Raw genomic sequence first — 23,349 nt, 5'->3', positions numbered from 1 at the left:
GGTAGAAATGCAAGAGAGAGATCCTATAATAAAAGTCTGGCTAAAGCAGATCAATCTTTTGATTGGTCGTTACTTATCCATTCAGTATATTATTCAGATAATTTCGTATATTTTTGGAAAACCAAAGAAAGCGAGAGAAAGAAGGAAGAAAGAGATAGATAGCTATCTATCTGTCACTTTTTATTCGCTTTGACCAAACTCTTATTATAGGATCTTTACAAATGGATAAGATGAAGTCCTCCTTTATTTGTCCCAGAAGCTAACTTATTGTTATTGTTGTTATGTTTATAAAATGATTCGTATTTTCTTTTTTTGTCACTCAGCAATATAACCACCATCGGATGCAGAGAAATTTTATTCCTCTTATAATATTCTTTATTCACGATCTACAATCTGTAAGAAACTTTTCGAACATGTGCCAAAACGTGAGAAAGTTTCGTAAACATGTTCAAATAAATGTATTTTTCTATTATAACTTTACAGTTTATTTTCTCCGCTTTTACAAAATGTAGGTTAGTCCCTTAGTGAAAATCTTCTTATAGATAGTTTCAAAAATGCCCATGACCCATGGGTATATTTCCATTTTAGAAGGGTATTTTATATGGTATACCCATCTAAAATGAATATATACCCGTTCTAAATCTTCCCATCATGAGGAGATTTCCATCAGGATCCATTGTTGCAGCAAACTCTTCAATTAAAAATATAAAACAGAATTAGAATGAAACAATGAGTCGGTTAAGTAATTAATTAACTTGAAAGCTAATGCACGTGCAAAAAGCGCAATCCGTACTTTTTGTACCGTATAGTTACAACGCATGTTCGGTGCACGAAAAACGGCGTTAATATTTTTTAGAATTATGTATATTCGCGTCTCGAGACGCCGAAAAGTGACATCAATCTTATTTTGTGCAAGTTCGCTAGGTCACGCAGCACCATTGTGTATTCTTATTTAGATTAATATTCCTTTTTTTCGTCACCGCGCGATTCCAATCGCCCGGTCATTCTTATGGCATGCGACACGCAACAAGTTCGCGTGAAGCGAGCTTAATCTCGGCCGAGACGCAAGTTGAGCGATGAGTTCACATCAAAAATTATTTTCTTACGCAAAATTGTATACGCGATATCATGTTATTTCTTAAATATCTACCTTTTAAATATATTTTATACTGATAATGCTTTTTAGGCTTTCACGGGTATTATCTTCAAAGATATCAGAAGGTTAGCTAATGGTATTAGCAATGGATAAAAACACAACGAGGTAAAACTTTCCCTTTACAGCCCAAATGACTTCCGAGTAACCTTGACCTTTACTTTGACTCTTATGAAGGTCAAGGTCATTGACCTTTTCTGTCGCTCGTTATTCATTAAAAAGTTATGAACAAAATAATTTTTATGAACAGTACACAATTTTTAAACATAAGGTACATATATCAGCAATATTTTCCCTTGACAAGGGGATGTGGGGGTAAACCCCGCTTCACGTAGAAAGTCATGCGCCCTTAAGCAGGGGGGGAGGTGGAGGGAGTCCCCCAAAAATTCTCTGCTTTAAAATAGAATTCCTGCTTTAAAAACAAAAATATTCTTTACTGTAAAATAGATTTCCAGCGAGAGAATTTTTGTTTTTAAAGCAGGAAATCTATTTTAAAGCAGAGAAACTTTTTAACGAATGACGGAAAAGGTTAATGACCTTGACCTTCTTAAGGGTCAAGGTCACTCGGAGATCATTTGGGACTAGCTATGTAAAGGGAAAGTTTTACCCACGACGATAACCTGCAAACTTTTTGGTATATTTCTTATTCTTGAGAGTACATGCTGATTGTTAACCCTTAGTTAACCCATGATTTTCCAGTCCTTTTCACTTCATACGATGAGTCATTCCCATCATGTGTTGACCCAGATTAATTTTCATCACTTTTCAACAAATATACAAAAATTATTAAATGATTTTTACATTTTTAACATCTTAAGAAAATATTTATAAGGTCGTGTATTTTTAAAAATGTATATAAATATGATAATTAATTATTTAATGTACCTATAATTTTTCGAAGAAATGTGTAAGACACGAATGATCCCAATCGTGAATATTAAGGATTACTTATTTTACCATAAATCAAAGGATAGAAGAAAGTGAAATAATTGAAGGGCTTGCTGCAAAAATAGGCTAAACCACAATGTAACCGAATATGCAATGTTAGTGAAAATGAATAAGAGGGACAGTACTGACACTTTTTTTATTTGTCCTAAAAATTGGACTAACCCATTATTATCGCTTCTACAGTGTTTTTTTTTATACAGTGTTTTGTATTTTTTCTATCACTAAGCAGTGTAACCAATGTAAATGTTGCAATAATATCATGGACACACGCGGTAGTTATAGCATCCAAAATCCATTGAAAAATATATTAAAATCACAAAATTACACGTGTAAAACAATTGCACAAATACTGTAACATTCAAAGCAAACTGCAATGAAGAAAATTGCAGATTTGTTAAAAGATTCAAAAGATAATGTCCCAACTCGAACTGCATAGAGGCATCACAGTTTCCGTCGTTTGAATGCATATGCATTTGTCATTTAGAGGAAGATGAATTATTCAAGGCAACCTATTTTCCTTATAACGAATAATTTCTGACTGACTCTGTATCTTCAAGTAATCCTAGATTTCTAGTGTCGACAAGAGAAAATCTGAGTCGTGCTTCAATCCATCAAAATAGCTAGAAAAGAAGATTGCCGTTTTTGACGTTCACCGAGTGTCTTTTAAAAGCGTATCCTCGGATTTAATGTCAGTCATTACCGCGTACCGGTACGATTATTCCGCGTTAATTTCCGAGAACATCGCCAGTTACGGCCATTACTCTCTGTAAGAAATCCTTCAGGGGATTTTTACAGTTCCCCTTGGAAGACGAACGGATAGACGACCGATAAGCTTCTCGCCGGCATCGCTGGTGATAATTACGTAGCATGAGTTGCCCGGTTTTGTTTACTACACGGGAAACGAGCGCGGAAAACGGGAAGGAAGACGAGTTTGCCTTGAACGAGCGACGAGAATGAAAGAAAGTAAGAGCGTGAGATCGGTGAGCAGGTAATTCTAACGCGGTTTAAGAGGGTCGTTCTTAAAGCTCGTCCAACCGATCCAAGGATCGGCGACTGGAGGCGTACGACCGCTAAGAAGAACGAAAAGGAGAGGAAGAAACGAGAGAAAGTGGAAAGAGAACGTAAAAAGAAGGCGGAAGGGAAGCCGTTTCCGCGAAGAGGGAGAGCAACGAGGAGCGCAAGCCGAGGAGCTACTTCTTCGCGTTTCAAAGTAATTTCGTTAAACGCTCGTGGAAGCTTGCCTGTGAGAGAGGAACAATGCTCCCGTTGTTTAAACGTATAGCCTTCACCCGAACAGTTGAGAGGGTGGAACACTCGCCGGTACTTCGAGCGCGGCGGAGGCGACGAAACGAGGTAGAAATCGATCGTCTCGTCGTCCTCGTTGTCGTCACATCGCCCACGAGACCGAGGGTATGAGAGACATCATCTCTCTCTCTCATTGCGTCGTGACATATTTGCCACTCGTCTGTAAAATACGGCTAAATCGCCGCGGAATTTAAACGGCCGCCATCGAAGCTGTATTGAACAATGGTTTCACGGATCATCGAGCGATGATGACACAGAAGTAAAGCGCTCGTTTGAAAACGAGACGACGAGTTTGCTGTATTGCTTAACAATGTAAACGGGAAAGCATCATTCATAATATTATTTATTATTAATATTATCATAATCATCGCGAAGAGAAAAGCGCGAATAAATTTTTCGGTCCATTAGATAACGCAATCACGCGATTTCTTTTGAACGCGCTCTTAAGAATACCATTAAAAAAAAATTGTATTTTTTTCATTATACTATGGCATTTGTTCTTCCTTTCTAAAGGTTTTAAAGGTTAATTAACTAGCATTTACTCGCTAATTACGCTATTAACTACGCCATTAAAGTCAGCATACATTAGTACCAAAAATTACATTAATTCTAGCGAGTGAAGAGAAATGTGTAAAATTTTGTTCCGGTATTTCGTTGCGAGAAACACGAAACAATTAATTCCACCAATAGACGATTAAATATACTGCCGTTGGAACTTTCATCTAGCAAAATTTGAACAATTTAACGTGCTATAAAACCTACATTTAAAGTCTATTAAAATTGGTAATTAATGGAATTTTGCTTTCAAATTACATACGTTGGTACAACTCGAGCAATATTAACAGGCACTGTAGTAAAAAATGGAAATATTTTTCTTTTTCTTGTACTTTAGAGGGGAAGTGTTCTAGATTCGCGAAGTTAGCATGCTATATATTTCATTTTGATTTTTTAGTATAAAAAATATAAAATTTTTTATTTTATTTTGATGAGAAACTGTAGATCTATGAAAAGCGCTAGTGGAACTGACATTATTTCTTTCATATTAATAGAATGTCGTGCTAACTTCATGGTTACCCTGCAAAAGTGGGATCTGTGAAGCACTGTTAAAACGACATTCTATTAATCTAAAAAAAAATAATGACATTAGCGCGCGCACTTTTTATAGTTCTACATGCAGTTCTTTATCGAAATAAAAGAGTTCCGCATTTTTTATACTAAATTTTTTATACCAAAATTAAAAAAGTAGCAGCCGGAATTCTATATAACCTTCCAACACCACCCCGAAATTTTCCATCATAGTTTACACTCTGGGTCGTTGAAGGAAGAACAATATATTTTTTATGGTTCCGGAGTACATAAAAATCTGAAAAAATTCTTATGAAACTTTTAACAATAAGTTTTTAACAAAAACTGGACTTTATTTTTTTACGTATTGAAATCTGAATAAAAATTTTGAGATAACGTTATCGACTGTGTCTTAAAAGGCACAAAGTGGTATTGGAAAATTAAAAATGATTGTAGAGTAAAGAATTCTATTAGAACTAAAGAGAAATGTCGCAGGAATTGCGATAAAATATAAGCACGACATTTTTATTCCAAGTACCGTGATGTCTTCTATACTCGCGCATACACGAGCGCGTATATTTCATAGTTCATATAGGGGCTAGTATCTTTCATATCGCGATCGACACAATTGCCGTATATTCATATCGAGCGATGATCGCATCTCCATGTTAAAGGCCGGCAAACAGCGTGGGAAACTCAACAAAGTTCAATACTGGCCGCATCCTTTATTCGCCAATAATCATTATTGAGAGGCTCACGGATCAATTAATTCCGGCCTTCCGTGGCGGTTTACCGATCTAGTAGCTGAACTATGAGTCCGTGTAAACGTCACCGCTTATGCGCACAAGAGCCGGCCTCGAACCTCGATTCCATCCCATTCGACCAATAACTATCTCCGTAGAATTTCATTAGGCTGTAGATAGGCGTTTTCCGCGTGCTAGCTTCATCGAATTCGCGTAAATCTACTCGTAACCCGCTTCGCATAATCTGCCTCGTGGCAGAAAATGAGAACTCTCGATTTAAAAATGCATCGATTGTTTATTTAAGTCTGTCTGCTTGTATTTTTTTGTGCACTAGGTATCTTCTTTTTCTTCCTCTTCAATACCCAAATATATATTTATTTCACTTCAAACGCAAAAATTTTTTAGAATTTCAAGCAACGTGAATAGACCTTTTGTTTATAGCCTTCGCCATAAACGACAAATTTCATTTAACAAAAGGTTTATTCGCGTTGCTTGAAACAACGATCCACGCTCAAAACGCTCATTTGTTCTTGTTTAACATTTGTAAATAACAAGGATAAAATTGTTCAAAAAAGGAAAGAAACTATTTTTTAACTTAACTAATAACAGAAAATTATTGACTAATCAAATAATACTGGCAAAAAGAATATGCTCTTAGAAAATAATCAAATATTATTTTTATTTTATTTTCGTTTCACAATCCTTAAAAATCCATTCTTTTTGATGGTTTTGACATCCTACAAAATTATAACAAATCCGAAATAATCCATCAGACGTGACATAACAGGAAATATTATCAACAGTTTATATTTACTTTGATCAGCTAAAATGACTAAATCATTTATTATTGTTTAAAATGACTAAATTCAAAATAAAACAATTTCTTCTTCAAGCTCCAATCACTAAAACTGTCTAACTTTAAATGTTCTCTGAAGAAGACTCTTTTTATTAATCAAAACACATAACTCAAAATGTATTACTTTTGTAGAAGGTCGGGGCATCAAAGCACTTCAACAATTGATTTATAAAAAGCTTTTTGAATAATTTATTATTTCAATCCTTGATTTAGAGTATTTTTAACTTTGATATTATTTATTCATTTTTTAATTTAGAATATTTTAATAATTGACACCAATTTACATGATGGGATTTAACACGATTCTCGCTGTCAAACGGATAATTAAGTTATGATTTTTATATCTTGACATCAATTGCGGACATAGTGTTACCACTATCAACGGTTGCGACCGCTTTGAATAATGACATTAATTTCGTTCGACATACATTTTACGTACAAGGATAGGAGGTTAATCGATTTGAAACTGAAGAAGACTCTGTGAGTCGAAACGTTTTTGTAATTAAATTTGGTATGTTTTTTAATGTATAAATAATATTTTAATTTTTAACACCTAAAGTTGCTTGTTTATTGGTCGTCTCCGAAAGTTACTTGTTGTACTCTTGTAGAAGGTATTATGATCTCTTGAAAATATTAGAAACGACACAAGTGTTATTTAACGAACGGATTGTGAAAATAAGTTTACTTTTGATGACTGATAGAGTAATCTTTATCTAACTCATTCATGGCAATAACTCGAAGATCATATTTTTTAGTTGTAGTCACTTTTGAAGTAAGAGAACGTAATGATTCAAGCATCGCAAGCGTCGGACAACAGACTATATTGCTTCAGAAAGTAATCGCGCAAGTGGGAAGTGACAGCGAAAATCAGGAATGTGTAAAATGTGTATTGTTGCGTCGTCTCTGAACTGAGAATGTCATATAAACGCGACAGCAACGGTCTGCTCTGCTGTTACGACTTCTCGCATATCCAACGCGCAGATCGATTCACCGTTTCCAGATTTCGCGACGCGCATGTTCCATGTAATAACAAATATGTTCAACATCACATTACACACAAAATCATACCTGCTATTTATCGTTTCATATTTCTTCATGACAAATTTTCGATGTCTAATGCCTTATTCATATTTCATATCGAGCACTTGCCTTCGCCGAATGAAACCAAAAGCAATCTGCTTCGTTTTATTTGTACGACCCATTATGCATATCATCGACGTGTCAATAAATTTCACGAATCGTGACGACCGTTGGGAATTGACATCCGGCAGCGCGGGGTAAATCGTTAGAAATTTATTCACGCGGTGAGGTCTCGGCCAACCCCCGACTCGAAGTTATTCCCGGCGGCGTGGCTAAAGCCGACGCGTAAAATTCACGCCATCCTTTACATAACTGGATTCAATCGGAAGGCGTTTTCCTCGTGAACGCGACTTCGCGAATGCACATCGATGAGGTTCTTCCCCGCTCGCTCCGGGTTTGAAGGGAACTGCAGCTTGGGCGCAGCACGGGCGCGAGAAGGTGGGTCTTACGCATTGGAGAGAAGCGGAATGAATGTAGATTCAATGCGCTCTCGCGCGTATTCCCGCGACATTCTACTTGCCTTCCGTTCGCGAAAAGCTAAGTCGAACGTAAAGCGCGTTGCCACGTTGCGCGTATCCACAGAAAAGCTTCGCGGCTTGAAAACCGTTGTAACATAATGTAAGAGATTAATTACTAGCACCCCATGGAGTGTTCTACGAGAATCGCCTTTTAGACCGGTACACCGCACGCGGACAAGTCGATATATTATTTACGGTTAGACGGCAGAATCTGCGAGCTAGAATCGCGCGCTTCCGCGTTACGGAGAATCGATTCACGGGGAAGCTTTCAAATATAAATTTAATCGAGATATACGTTTTATTTGGACAATTCGTATCGTTCGAACAAAAATTGATTTAGCTCAAAACGATAGTTTGATGACGAAACAAATTCTGTCCCATATGATACAAAGATTCTTGCGCTGGAAGCAGCTAATAGAAAACATTACTCCGAGCAACGTCCGTGAAATTACAATATAATATAAATCGCTTTAAAAAAGAGCTTTTATTCCAAAAATGTCAAAAATGGATTTTCTCTACATGTGATGCTTTTTATTTATAAATATACATATATGTATATGTATAGGTAAATGTATGAATATAGGGGAAGGTCATCAATATCGACATATTACTTTGTTTTTAGACAATATTTCTTAAACGAAAGGTAAAAATACATACTTCAAAAACATAAATACAAACTAAAAGGTGTCTTCTATCAGATAGTATAAGCAGTTTTTATAATACTGTTTGTAATTTTATAATAATTAAGTTTTTTCGTAAGTTATGCAAAAATGAGTGTCTGACAAAATGGGCTCCAAAACTGACATAGTAGGCAATAATGTGTGTGCCAACACATTCCTTATTCTATAAATAAAGATATATTCTATTCTGTAAAGAAAACTAATTTATGAAATTGTAAACATTTAAAATGACATAATATTATCAATAATATAGTCACTATTATTTTAATTATGCAATTTGCAAAAGAACATCGTAAGAATTTTCTTCTCGCATTCGTAGAATTTGTTTTTAGCTGATTTGATATAGAAATAAGCCACAAATATATGAATTATGAGTTTGTACTTCTTTAATTAGCTAAACAGATCACGTTTTTATTAGTATTAATAAGGTGCAAAGGTTAATTTCTAAGAAATAAGGGGATGTCGCTTTAGGAGACCTATGTCAGTATTGGTGACTTTCCTCTATATACGCATATAATATATATTCGAATATATAGAAATATATTTTCCAGCTGATACAAAAGTAATAATAAAATGGAACAGTAATAAAATATTTTCTTGAAGAAAAATTGTAATGATAGCTTGTTGAATGCCTTTTGTGTTTTCTGAAAAATTGGGGCTGGATTGTTCTACTTTTCAATAACCTTCAGCTCACTCTCTTCTTTCACTCTTTTGTATCCATTAGATAACTTATCATAGTTTATCGAAGATGAAACATAGGCCCTAAGAATATGGGATAATATCCGTTCTAAGATGACGAAAAGTCATGACGTATTTAGTTGTATTTCTCTCACGTACAAAATTGAACAAAAATGAATATCATTTAGGTTTGCTTTATTATTTTCGTAAGATAATACATAAGTATAAGCAAAAATAAAGATCTGCCTTGCTGTATCGTTCGGATATGTCGAGGTGGGACTATTTCAATTTCATATTTCTCCAGATATCGCGAATTTAACAGACGGAAACATTATTTGTATTTCCCCAGGGTTTCGAGCATTATCCCGCTTTCCTCGACACGTATTCCCATACATGTGCACGCGCGTGTATAACGCGAGTGTTTGCGATACGGACCGAAACTATGATGCTGGCCGTAAGAAAGTTATGAGGCTTAGATGCAAGCCTGTAACGCGCGTGAGTTCACGTCCGTAACAAGCTTACAAACGCCGACACTTGATGTTCATGCGAAATCGGGCAGATAATTGATTCTCAGAACGAAATTTCTCGAATGTTGCAAAAATGGACAAATAAGTCCATTCTTGCAACAATTTGTTTTACGGATCGCCTAAACTCTAAAAAGCCCACTTCAGATGATCTATCGTATAATTCGCTTCAGATTTCAGACTGTGATTCTATTTATGATTTTAAATGCTGCATATTTCGTATGTGTATATATACATTTATGGAGAATTAGAATTACGGAGAATTAAGGTGTACATACATTACGTAATATACATTTTACATATGCGTATATTTCTCTGATTCTTCTATATATTACACATAAAGTAATTATAAAAAATGTAAAATATTACACATCAAATAATTTCTATGTTTAATATGTTTCACATTATAAACAAAGTTTTAGCTCCAAATTCAATTAAATGATGAATTATGGAATATATCTAAAATGGATATGCCTCCAAAAGTCTCATTCGAATATAATTCGTTAATTATAATTTGTTTAAAATTTCCATTCACGTATTACATCTATGAGCGTTCGTTTCTCATTTAAGAGTAGAAATTTAACATAACGTATGTTGATTCGACTGCCACTCACTTCACTGAAAGGCACTTATGCTCATATGAAATATTATTTCACGCTTCTTGTCTTGCTTTATGGGAAGATACAGACGTTCCACGAACAAAAGCGTCGGACGGATGGGCCGCCAATATTTTCAGTAGTAACACTCGATGTCTGGAACATCGGGTTGAAGCGGCAAGAGCGGAAAGAAAAACCATACGAGGTACGGTATATAAGAGTCGACGAGAGATCGGCGTTCCAGGGTGAATGGTCAAAGAAGAAGTACGAAGTAGAAAGACACGTGAAAGATGATACGTCCAGAGGTGGAATATATATATATATATTCTACCTATATTTGATACTGCTGTCATGCCGTATGGCGTGCGGTAGACACAGTTGATTTATTCAACCGGAAATGGAACTAGAGTGACCGTCGCATACTCGACGCTACGTTCCCCTGTTGCTGTCCACGAAAATACGTGAGAAGGATAATTGTAAGTCATTCCTCCGACGTGACGTGAAACTGAGGGGCTAACTAACAAAGTTACAATTAACAAGTGTCTGCAAACAATCTCACTTTGAGATAAATTCGATTCTTTTCTTTCTTGCGGCGGAGCTAAGTTTGGCGTCGAATAACGTAGACGCTCGGAAATAAGATCGATCGTTCTAGGAGTTCCGGAATTATTTGATACGAAGATTTATCGGTTGTTCGCGCTAGCTAATGTTATTTATTACGATCAAACATCTTTACGATTCATGCTTATGTAAAATTAATCTTAATAGACTATGACACTAATTTTTGATATTAGAATATATCTTATTCAACGCGCAAAAGCAACTGCAAAAAAGTTTTACCTGTTTTATCTCTCTTGATCTGAATATATATATTTTCCTATTATTCACTTTTAGAGTACGAACGATAATACTGTCAACGCGAAAATACGATAGTAAGCCGCACGGGATTCACTCGTCAGTTGTTTGTTGCGACTACTCGCAAAACTCAATTTGATGAAGTTCTCGTGTAAAAACGCTGTTTAGGTTTTCCCGTTAATGGCAGCAGCCATAGTGCATTGTCCAGGCTAGTGTAGAATGGAATATTAATGGAACACCTGCTGTCTCTCTTTGCCGAGAGTAAGTTCGCCACATATTTTCTACACGTAGGAAAGTGCTTTTAAAAGTGCCAGAGAAGGCTCTCTGTTTGTTTGATAATAAGAGAAAAGCTTCAATTCTCTTTCGTCTCTCTCCCTTACCCCCGCTCAAGCCCCCAATTTCCGCTATCGTTCACATGGTCCCCGCTGTCTGTGCGGGCGAAGATTAATCGTGTAACAACACCTGGCACTTAATCGGTCTGCTTGCGGAAAATCCCATCCTCTCGCAAGTAGTAGTAGTTACACTCTTGTCAGACACGGGGCTCACCTCCCCCGCTATCGACAAAGCTTCCATTGTCCCAGTTAGGTCAGAATTACTGATGTGTCGTTCTAGGGATAGAGAGCGGAAGGTACAGCGCGCGTATAGCAGATTTAGCTGCCACACAATTCGCGGGGAACAAAAGACTGCATTTATAGCCTAATTGACAGTACAGTTTATTGAGTAAACTTCCCAAGTTAATCGAAGTTCATGTCGCTCAACCAATAAAACAACTAGTGCGTCGTTCATAATTAGACGAGAATTTCCAATACGTTTTATAAACGACACAAATTGAATTCCGCATTGTTGCAAATATAGCCACAAAATATGGCTGTATGGTTACATATTTTATAACTTTTCATTTTTAATCGACAAACGTGACTTCAATGGCTAATCAATTTATAAGTCGCTCAATTTGAAATACAAATTATGAAGTTAATTAGCATGTTCGATAATGTGAGATAAGCACATTTTTCGATTGAACTCGATTCTGTAGCTTTTGGCTGTTGCCATGGGGCACTAATGCTTTAAGTAAACCTTTAAATAGGTAGGTGACTATAGCACTCTAAGCATAGTTATCTTAAAAACCTTATTATGGAAAAGGGAAATAAAAAGAATTGCCCAGAAATCTTAAAGTTCATTATTTTCACATTCCTCTTATCTCATATAAATATAATGCAAATTTAACTCTATAATACTATTACAAAATAGAATTTTTTAAAATTAAATTTGTTGGGGATGTTCTGAGCATCCCACTTATCTACTTAAAGGTTAAAAATTAACAGGTACTGTGACTGAATAGATAATCTGCACCGAATAAGAATTGAGGTGATCTAGTTAAGACGGGCACTTATAGCACGGAATTCTCAATGAAGAGATCGCGTACGGAATCAGAATACGAGCCGAGTGCGGATCGCGCTACATTTCCACTGTGCACGATTCCGGGATGAAGATAAAAAGAAAGGGAAAAAAAATATCAACGTCCTAGAAAGCCGTACAGTCGTTTCCCTGGCAGCCGCGCACCCAATAATCGTCTCCGCCGGCAGTGATCATAACAGTTACGTCGCGCGAGACCGTCTCTATTTTCGAGCAGAGTATAACATTATTATAAGAATGCGGCTACGGGAAAAGCCGGGAGACCGTCATCGATATGAACGGCACACGTGTTGCAAGCAATATTTCTCGAATAAATCCGTAATGAATTTTTCCGTGCGGAAGGTTTAATCCGTATTTATACATTCGAAGTTCTTCTCGCATTTATTCGTTATTTATTATTCGTGTTGTAATATCCGAAGTAATACTTTAAAATCAGATAAACGAATATTTCTCGATCGGGAAAGATAAGAATTTTCTTTCTAGATTCGGTCGGATTTTTCTATAAAAAGCGAAATTTGAGAAAGAGAGAGAGAAACGAAAAATGAAGTCGGAATGGAAGTCTTCCGGTGAAATTTTCCACGAGCAGATTCGTACAATCCTCGTACTCGCCATTTCCGCTTTCGAAACTCTTTCGAAAGCATGCGGCTTATCCCCCGCGATCATCCGCCATTTCCACGTTCGCTTTCGACCTGAGAGACGAGGAAACTAGAGATCCTTAAGTAAGAGACTGGACACACCATTTAGACAACTTCTGATTGGTCCACTATATTTTTCAGGATCAACTTAAGCTAGAATGAGATGCGTGGAAGCAGATCCTGAAAAAGATGGATCAATGTACAGTGTTCAATTTCTTAATTGAGGATTTCTAGAGGGAATGCGTCGCGTAATGCTGCTCGAATTCACATTTCACACGTTATAATCTTTAATTAAAGCAAGTTTTCCGCCGCGCATAATACGAGGTCATTAGACGTCGTCAGATGCCACCGCGAATTGCAATCACCATATCTAGCCACCATCGTCGCTTCCATCCCGTTTCCCGTTGGAGTGAATCTCTTGGTCTGCCGTTTGTCTCTGTCTTCCTCAAACTAACCGTCGTTTTGCGAAAGCGAGTGGTGGTTGTCGTTAAAAATTACGAGCTGCGATATCTTACGATGTTCCCAGCGTATCGCTTCTTGATATGCAACTGCCATTAACCTATTTCATATATCGTCTCACAAATCTCGTCGGGTATCTTTTAGAAGCAGCCGCTCGCGGCCGATTGCATGAGTTCGTCTTCATTACGCGTGGAATAGTACAACAGATGTCGATAATTATTCCTTCAAGGAAAGGCTGAAGCATCTAAAAATGATCAAATTGGTTGAAACTGTGATATTTGTATATTATGAGATGTTGATCGAAAGTTTCCATAGGCAAAACTATAAAAAATGAACAAATTTAGCTGTAGCAGCATTTAAAAGTTGCTACTTTGGGTCTAATCATTTTAACTGAAAATTAAATATCTTTATCTTCATTTTTGATAACTGCACTTTAATACTTTTATGCACAGAATAATGAGATAAATCGAAATAATGTAAAAAAAAACACCTAGTTGCTTTTCAAAAAAATTATACAATATGCATACTACATTTTTTAAAAATAACTATATTTTCTTTATATTAATTGATAACTAATTATGTAGGATAGGCGCTCAAATTAGTTGTCAGAATATCAAAACTTTTTGTGGCATTGCTTGAAATTCTTCCGCAATTATTTTGATGGTCTGACAAAATTATTTTCAGATCTGTATCTAGCTAAATTTTTAGATATTTTACTTTAAAATTGTTCTTCCATCTTTTCATTTTTTTTTTTTTTTTTTTTCGAGAATAGCATCATAATAGACGAGTTTCTTTTGCATCTGTTTATGATAAAATAATAGTTGAAACAATATATGTAGAGCGTTATATAAACTCGATTAAATAAAACCGACGATGCAGTTGTTCGTGCTGCGTTACATCATTGACGCCGATCCTCTTAGTTGGCAACAGTAGAGCTTATTCACTCGCTCGTTCAATGTGTACATAACTGTATCTTATTGCGAACAATCTTGATTCTCCTCGGTATCACTGTACATCTCGATACAAGTTCAGGTAACCAAGAGCGATTTCACTGCTACAGCATGTAATTCTGCGATCCGACCGAACGTTTCTGTTTCGCATTCGAGGCGGATTCGGCATCCGCCACCGTTGAACATCCGCTTACGTTTCCCGAACGACGCTGCACCTCCATTACGGATGGTACCGTTCGTTTCCCTGGTCTCGTTTCACCTCTCTGCGGGTACGCCACTCGTCATGCTCCTCGTCGACGTCGCGATGTACTCTTGACGCACCGCACTCGTGCTCACGAATGCAGGCTTTCTCGTTATCGTCCGGGAAACGAGCGTCCTCGTTGACGTCATCCTAGTTGTCGTCGTCGACATCGAGAAAGGAAGAAAAGAAGAAGACTCTAAAGAATCTAACCGAGCTGAGGAGTGGATGAAGGTGCGGTAATGGAGGATGTTTGCGAGCACGATGGCAACGGGATTGGTAGTTAGGGCGGATGGATAAAGGGGTTTTATTATGTCTGAGGAAGAGTCACGCGAGTGCTCCGTAACGGAGGATATACTCGTGAGGCGACGACAAAAAAAGCAGGTGGGTGATTCTCCATGTCCGAGAACGAGTCACGAAGACGCACGCGGACAAGTCTGCGAGTCGCACGATATAAAAGGTTTTATTGTGCCTCCATGGACGAGTCGCGTAAGAAATGGCTAAGAGACCTACCTACACATAGTTTCATCATAGAGATAAAGCCTTTATTCGCTTATTGTTTGACGGGTGCGGCGCGAAATTGTCGTGAATGGGATTAAAGGCACGTTCTTCGCTATCTCGACTCATTTACAAATCTTTACCGCTCCGTCCGTGGCTTTCCGCAAATATACGTCTGAATTTTTAAACACAGATTTTACTTCAAAAGAAATCAGAATTACAAAATTATATTATTATTATAAAACATCTTCGGTCTATAATATCATAACAATTTTTTAAAAAAAAGTAAAAAAAGGCGCTAAATGTGCGTGCTCCTCTCAGAAAAAACCGTTACATAAATTATTATACGCACTTGTATGTGTGCTTCTTGAAGAAAAAAATTACTTCCTATTCCAAACCTATTTTCCTAACTATGAAAGTATATAATAATAATTTTTTTCAAAAAATATGTGAGATCTTTAAATTACGCCAATTATAAACAAAAAATATATATTTCGTTGAAATACTAATATTATATAATTACTTTTAAACAAAAATACATGAAAATAAGAGCGAAAATTTTAATATAAAAAAACCTGGCACCGCGCGCTAACAAACTTGGCTTGGTCTCTGATGGTGCCAAGTTTTTTTATATTAAATTTTGTTTATTTCAACTATATAGATGCTCTTATTTTCATGTAATAATTATATAACATTAGAGTTTCAACGAAATATATTTTCTATTTATAATTGGCGTAATTTAAAGATATGATTCACTTGGATTAATTATTATACTCATATGCTTACGTGAAGCATGCTCGTTATTACGATATTATCGATGATTGGCCAAATCAAAGTTCTTTAATTATTCTCAACTAAAATATCCATTACTTGTATTATTTCTTACTATAAAAGTATTTGCAATATTATAATTATAGTACTTATTATTATTTAATCATTAGTGAATGTTATTTATATTGTATAGTCTAAGCGACTAGTTGCTCGCTCATAAGGGACTTCAAATATTTAATATATAATTGTCAATTAAAGGTATTTTAAAATTTAATGCTGCTAATAATTAGTTCAATAAACTTTCTCATTGATAATTTGTCTATAAAAGTGTCTGCGTCAATTCAGGCAATTTATATCTAATAATTTTATCTCTCTGAGAAAAATATTAAAATTTAATGTAAGAAAATAGATAAAATAAGTGAAATAATATTTTGGTAAAAAAAATAAAATAGAAATTATTTTATTTCAAAAAATGTATTTTGTACATCACAATATTCTGTATCGGAAGGATTATTTGCATAGTACTACATAATTTCAGCCAATTAAATTATATAAGCTTAGAGTTACATTAACTATGCGCACTACGACTTTTAATCGTAATATGCCGAAATCAACAAAATGTAGCACTTTATTTCGTAATTTTCGCTGGTACTTTGAAGCACACAACTCTGTCACTTCCTTCTTGCAATGCGTAACGTATGGTTAATTGAATCTGTAAGCAAAGTTATAATAAACATTTACGGCAACAGGTTGAAATTAAATTACGAAAGAAATAAATTGCGCATAATTAAAAGGAAGAGATATATTTATATCATTGTTAAACTATTCTTAAACGGTATCATTCTAGAGATTGAGATTAGATTGTAATTTGATCAATTACAACAAAGTTACCTAATTCGATATTGATTTTCTTCCTTCTAATTGATAGTTAAATTCCAATTTAATATTAATCTCAAATTAAAACGTTGTATATTATATGTGTTTATTGTATATATTTAATTATTGATAAATATGCACAATATGAGTCCTCTTTTAAATTTTCAAATTTTCAAGATTACCCTGGGATATATTGGCAGAATACGGAAACTGTTTCTGTATACATATTGTTGGTCTTTTTTCAAGGGACAACCGACTTTGTTACCATCAGCATTGTAAATATTATCACAGGCATTTGTTCCATCAACTCCTACGAACGGTAGAGGTATTTCAGTAACAATCCCGGTCACGTTATTAGTCAATTTCTGAATATCTGTGTTAGGCACAAGTTTTATTTCTACAGTGGCAATCGTTCCCTGTTTTAGTAGACACACAGGCTTCTCGCAGTCGGATATACTGATCTGATCGGCATCTTTGATCGGGATGTCTAAAATCATAAATCGTAAATCGTAATTTAAACAATGTGGGTATAATTTGTGCTTGTATCTTCATATAGCTCGATTTCGAATTATTTGATTACGTAAATCATAAACACACACATTAATCAAACAGCATGATTATTTTATTCATAAAAGGTAATTTAATTTGACATTAAAGTAATACTTTGCACGCTCTTTGTTCGAAGAATATGCCTAAATACACATTAAAGTAAAAAAAATAGAAGATGAATGAGAACAAAAAATTGTGCGGTTTTTATAAAGTCGATTGCCTTGAAATATTTGATCTTCAGCGAGATGCCTATTACAGTGTCTGAGAATGTAAAGTAAGAGAAATTAGTAGAATATATGAAGACGAACGTATCGTATAGTTATTGTACGATGTCTACTCGCGCTAATAGATAATAACCGATTAATTATTAAAAATTTTTTTTAATTTATCAAACATTGATAGTAATTTTTATTAGAGTGTTAGATTAATGTCATCTCATAAAATGCAAAAGATTACGTCAATCAATAAATCGACATTAATAATAAGTTTTCTTCAATGTCGTAAGAAAAAAAATATAAGTTCATTCAGATTAAAAGATGATGACATGTTTGCTTTTCATGATTATGATTGATCCGTAATGATCCTGAAGGTTATTGCTAAAATGGCTAGATAGCCGGTCAGCAAGAAATCCTAGACAATAAGATGAATGTAAATTATACTCATGCAAACATGACAGTGTGATTTTAATTTTTCTTATGCATTCTATATAAAAATGATCCTTTTGTGAATGTAATTTTTTAGATCATGTACACTTATTTACATTATTATGATGCAACAATCCATTTAAGCATACAGCAAATCGAACAGAAAGAAATATTTCAGCTAAAAACATGATTCAATAGAAATATATTTTACTAGTATAAAATGTACGTTCGCGTTGAAAATGCGCAAAATAAACGTGTTATCAGTACGCATAATTGTTGTATTTAATGTCAGTAGTATAGTATCTTCATTCTAGCTTTTTAAAAACTCCAGTTTTAACTACAATTTTAACGGTTGATCCGTCTATGGTATATTCTTTCCTGTTTTGTTCGCTATGCTTCGATTTCAAGAAGTTTGTGTACTTGTACGAATTACGATATTTATTTTTTGCTTTAATCGACGCAAAATTTCTAAATTAGCATTAAAATTTTAATGGTGAAACAAGTCGATTGTAAATTAACGTATAAGTTACTATTTTGCTCATCATTATCACCATATGTCAATTATATTTCTTGTAAGCAATTATATAGATATTAATAATAAAACTATATACACAAATATAAAACTATATTCGTTGTCTCGTTCACATATCTCTAACAATTAGGAGTTAAAAATAACAAGACGAAATTAATACGTCCAATATTATATAGTATACAATATGTCACAAGAAGAATTTTAAATATCGAAAATATATCACAGTCCCTCATTTACATCAGAATATTCTAAAATATGTGAAGTATAAAATTTTATCAATATATTTTATGGAAAAATTGTGCATATGTAAAATATATTTCATTACAAGTTACATATTAATTGAGAGTTAAACATTGGAAAAAACATTTCAAAATTTAAATAAATAAAGGTATTGTATAAATAAGTTTACTCAGACATGAATCAGTACCGAAATCTAACAATACATTTAAATAACAAATAAAAACAAGATGTTTAATTTAACTTGAAATGCATGTACAATATGTACATGGTATCTATGTGTCTACTGATAAGATATATAATACTATCTTTAAATATATTTTAGTTTGCCTTGACAGTGAACTATAACTAGATTCTTTTATTTTTTTTTTCTACTTTTATTTCTATGTAAGAATTTTTATCGAATACATTAATGATCCTAAAGATAAACTATATTCAATTTTCGATGAAATTTTAAAAATAAAGAATTACTTGTTCTTTTTGGAAAATTGGAATAAAAATATTCACATATTTATAAAGTTATAACATTTTTAAGAATGCGAATAGAAAAATAAATCGATAAATTTTGACTAAATGTTTTAGAATATTCTGTAAAATAAAATTTTGACGTAATGCAACGCTGAGAAAGTTTCATGAAGGTACTTAATGATATCGACAAATCTTGTTACGTAAAGAGAAATAGTTTTAATTTTAAAATAAGTATCTTAGATCTGTAACTTTTCCAATGACATCAAAAGACGATCATAGCTCTCAATACATTAAAAGCAAATTTGATAATTATTTCTGCAAACCTTTTACATAACGCTTTATCTGAAAATTCTCTCTTGCGCATGTTTGAAATAACAATATTATTATTGATTATTTAATTATAATCCAGCAAATTTTCGTTTGTCAACTCGTCTGTATATTTACGTAACGGTGCTACGTGAATAAATAAGTCAACTTACAAAATTATAGGAAAAACAATGAATTATTATGTTGCAGAAACGCATTTTAAACGTGATTTATTAAAAACTAAAAGCTCTTTTAATAGGTTAATGTATTTTTTAATAATATTTATACATTTCTATTTAATAATTAACTTACTAGAATCGCAGTCATCAACTACCGTGGCACTGACAAACATAATGAGCGCCGCGAAAACGAGAATCGTTTCCCCCAGCATCTCGTGCGGTGAAAGTGTTTCTATTTTTCCGTTCAAGAAACTTTGTCAGAGTGCTGTGGGTCTAATCAGACCGAACTCCGGTTCTCGACTGATGACTGTAACTCAAACGCGGTCACAGGTGCCTATATTACCTATACTGTTACGCCGTATATGAAACTCCTGCTTATGTATGGATTCATACAGCGCACGACGTTCGATATCCAATAGAATTTCTTTCCTGGAGACAAAAATGTTGCTAACTAGAATCGAGTTATCTTATTGAATACCGTATCGTCGTACATCGGATGTCATGTGAGTCCATCAGGTATTTTCATTAAGGAGGTTGTAAGGCAAATGCAATATGTTAAGAATTACTTGAAAAAATTATAGATTATTCTAAATTTAAAAGTAATACAAAAAAATTAGAGATAGTTGACCATCTGGATCAAAAGTTATTTCCATAAAAAGTAATATTTTTAAAATTTGTACTCTAATAGAAATATATGAAACTGTATACAAAATAATGATAAAAATCTCAATTTTTTAATATAAGTACTATATGAATTAAAAAATATTTATGTAAAGTTACACACATTGAGATGCAGATATTAATTGTTCAGTAAATAAACAGAATATTTATTTGTTATAAACTAATTGGTGAATCTCAATGAAACTTTGCATAAGTCATGTTTAGTACTTAATGTATTTATATTAAAAAAATTTAGATTTTTATTATTTAAAAAATTTTTGTTTATAACAATAAAACTAATAACAAATAAAATAAATAATCTATAAAAACGTGTTGCTCAATAAAAACAGAATGTTATGAACACAACTTTCATATGTAGTTTGTTTAAAGCGTAAATATTAATATATGTGTTTTTTGCCCTTACAATCTTCTTAAGGAAGGGGATAAGAAAATAAAGTATCATTTGTTAGGATACCTAATAAGTATAAGCAATACAGGAAAAAAATTTTCAGCAACCCGCATTTTAAGCGTTCTACATAATTATTTTAGTCTAACAAAATTATATTTTCAGGTTATATTCATCTGTATCTAGCTAAATTTTTAGATATTTTAGCAAAACCATCCTTTCCATGTGAAAAATAATAATTGCATAACAATAAAATACGAATATAAAGTGCCCGTCACTTAACTCGTGCGATCGAAGGAAAGACTGTATCATTCATGCTGATTTCTCGAATTTATTAAATGACATTACTATTGTCTAATTTTATCGTTTCAGCTATTCACATGTATCTCGATTTATTCTTAACTGTGATACTCTGACGTATCGTGTTTCCGTTATGCGATCTCACGTAATTTCTTGTGGATATTCGAAAAGTATCACAGCAGTATCATCGCCAAGCCATCCCGTAGCATCGATTGATTCGACCTATCTACCTGCGCCGTCCGCACAACGTCGCATCCATCACCCCTTCGAGGTCCATAAATAAATTACGGTCGCGTGACATTTACCGGCTACACACCCGTGCGCTCTTTCTTCGTCCTCACTCTCCCGGTCTCTTTCGACATGGTCCGAGTATAAAGGGGACTTCTTCACCTACGTCCGTACGACGAAAACGTGACGCGGCACGCGCTCGCTCAAAGAGTTTTCCCATGGACGTGAACGCTGATGTAAGGAACAAAATAAAGGGCGGAAAAGAAAGATGGAGAAAGAGTTAGGAAAGAGAGAGAGAGAGAGAGAGAGAGAGAGAAGCTTGTGGGAAAACATGTGGGAAAGCCGGAAACTGGAACGAACGAAATCGTGCTCCTTAAGTTTCCTTTCGTAGCATTGCCGAGCATTCACCCTTTTGACCGGTCATCCGATAAGGAGATCCCAGCGTTCGTTTTTAGTCGGAGACGAGCGTCTCTGGAGTCCGCTCGCGGAAACCGCTGCGACCGCAAACGAAAAAACAAATGACTCCGCGATATTTCCTGCGGAAATCCTAATAGAAGCAGAAAGCGTGTTCCTTGCGATTTAGTTCGCTTAAAGAATGTCGCACGCGATTTAATATTGTTGTGATTTACAGTTCAAGCATATGCGAAAAATCTTATAGTAGAAGAATAGAAAAAGAAAGAAATAATTTTGACACACACATTGCGGAAAAGAATTAAGGTCAGACTGAATTTTATTTACATGAAAGTTCATCAAAAAATGAAAGCCAGAAAAATAAGGAACCATTCTGTTCATAGGGAATACATTCTATATTTAATCGGGAGTAACAGAACTGCTGCAGAGAGATATTATACTTCGTGTTTCTTTTATAAATAGTTTTACGCTTTTTCTTATTTGCCATTTTACCATTTTATTCAATTAGATCGCTCCGAGACATTTATTCTTGCGACGCTTCAACCAAGTACGAAACCGTCTTATGTAAACCTGCATTTGAGGTGAGATAGAAATAGCTTAACAGATACTGCGGAAAGATACTCGAGAAACTGTTAAATGGCGGGTAGTAAAAATCGAATGACGTCAGACAATCGCGAAGATGTGCGTGCGATCCTAAAACAATACGGTTATTTATTGCGAATGGTAGCGGATGCGTCTGCGGTGTATACGCGAAGAAATATATGGCTCGCCTTTATCGGGGACGTTTATGTACCCGGATTATAGCCGGCGAGAAATTGACCTCTGCGACCTAACCCGAGCTGCACGCGTGTTTTTGATCGACTACTTTGAGGTGGCCATCCCTCAAGAGATGGACGGCCACCCGCGACAGAGATAAAACCAGAACTCTGTTTTCGTTTTCTCTCTCTTTCTTTCTTTTTCTTACCTTTCTCCTCTTTTACTATTTTTTTTGTAGGAAAACTGTGCGGAGTGGTGCGCCGTTAAATTACATGATGCGTCACGGTCTGCGGTCGAGATTACGCGCGATGGTGGAAAGATTCGCTCGGTCCGCAATATCGCTAATGGCCACGAATCGCGTAAACGTAAATAACAAAATAAACAAGGCTGCACTTTGCACTAAATAACAACTTTGAGAACCGTCCGTGATGCACGTGAAACTGATAGTTGGAGAAATTTCCTTCAGAAAATTCAATTCGAATGCTATCTTATCGTCGTTAGTAAAAAAAAAAACAGGAAAGTCGCATCTCTTAAAAATTTGCACCAGTTGCACGATGGATCCCGGAAATCCCGTTTATCACCTCTCGGCTTTCGTACCTTTTATCTCCTAGATACGTCAAAGCTAGACATCGTATATCGATGCTCGCTTTTATAGGACATCTAAAAATATTTCTGGGTCATTGTCCGCCGGTGTTTCGTTCCTCGTAATAGCCGAGCGTGAAGTAAGGTTTTGAGAGCCGGGAGAAAATGCAGCTTTATAGACGGACACTTTTCGTCAGTACTTGCGGGCGGGAAGAGTCTTCAAAATGGCGCGAACACGTTCTTTTTTTACTAC

At 34.9% G+C, this 23,349-nt stretch overlaps 1 protein-coding gene and 1 long non-coding RNA gene across 2 annotated transcripts; one reads left to right on the top strand and one right to left on the bottom strand.

Annotated features, from left to right (window-relative positions):
* Positions 1–622: 622 nt before the first annotated feature.
* On the top strand, positions 623–20,335 carry LOC108729348 (uncharacterized). Its single transcript, XR_001936922.1, has 3 exons — positions 623–633; positions 1,063–1,068; positions 20,270–20,335. It is a non-coding gene; the product is annotated as an uncharacterized lncRNA (long non-coding RNA).
* On the bottom strand, positions 16,454–20,083 carry LOC108729347 (ecdysteroid-regulated 16 kDa protein). The gene is made up of 3 exons (XM_018458408.1): positions 19,887–20,083; positions 17,021–17,325; positions 16,454–16,674 (listed from the first exon to the last, which is right to left on the bottom strand). Exons 1-3 carry the CDS (start codon positions 19,963–19,965, stop codon positions 16,591–16,593), a joined length of 468 nt encoding a protein of 155 aa, XP_018313910.1. The 5' UTR covers positions 19,966–20,083; the 3' UTR covers positions 16,454–16,590.
* Positions 20,336–23,349: the final 3,014 nt, after the last annotated feature.

This window comes from Mycetomoellerius zeteki, unplaced genomic scaffold (genome assembly GCF_001594055.1).
Source record: "Mycetomoellerius zeteki isolate Tzet28-1 unplaced genomic scaffold, Tzet1.0 scaffold73, whole genome shotgun sequence".
In the NCBI taxonomy this organism is placed as follows: domain Eukaryota; kingdom Metazoa; phylum Arthropoda; class Insecta; order Hymenoptera; family Formicidae; genus Mycetomoellerius; species Mycetomoellerius zeteki.
Note: the sequence above shows the minus strand (reverse complement) of the source record. Positions and strands in the feature narration are given on the sequence as shown.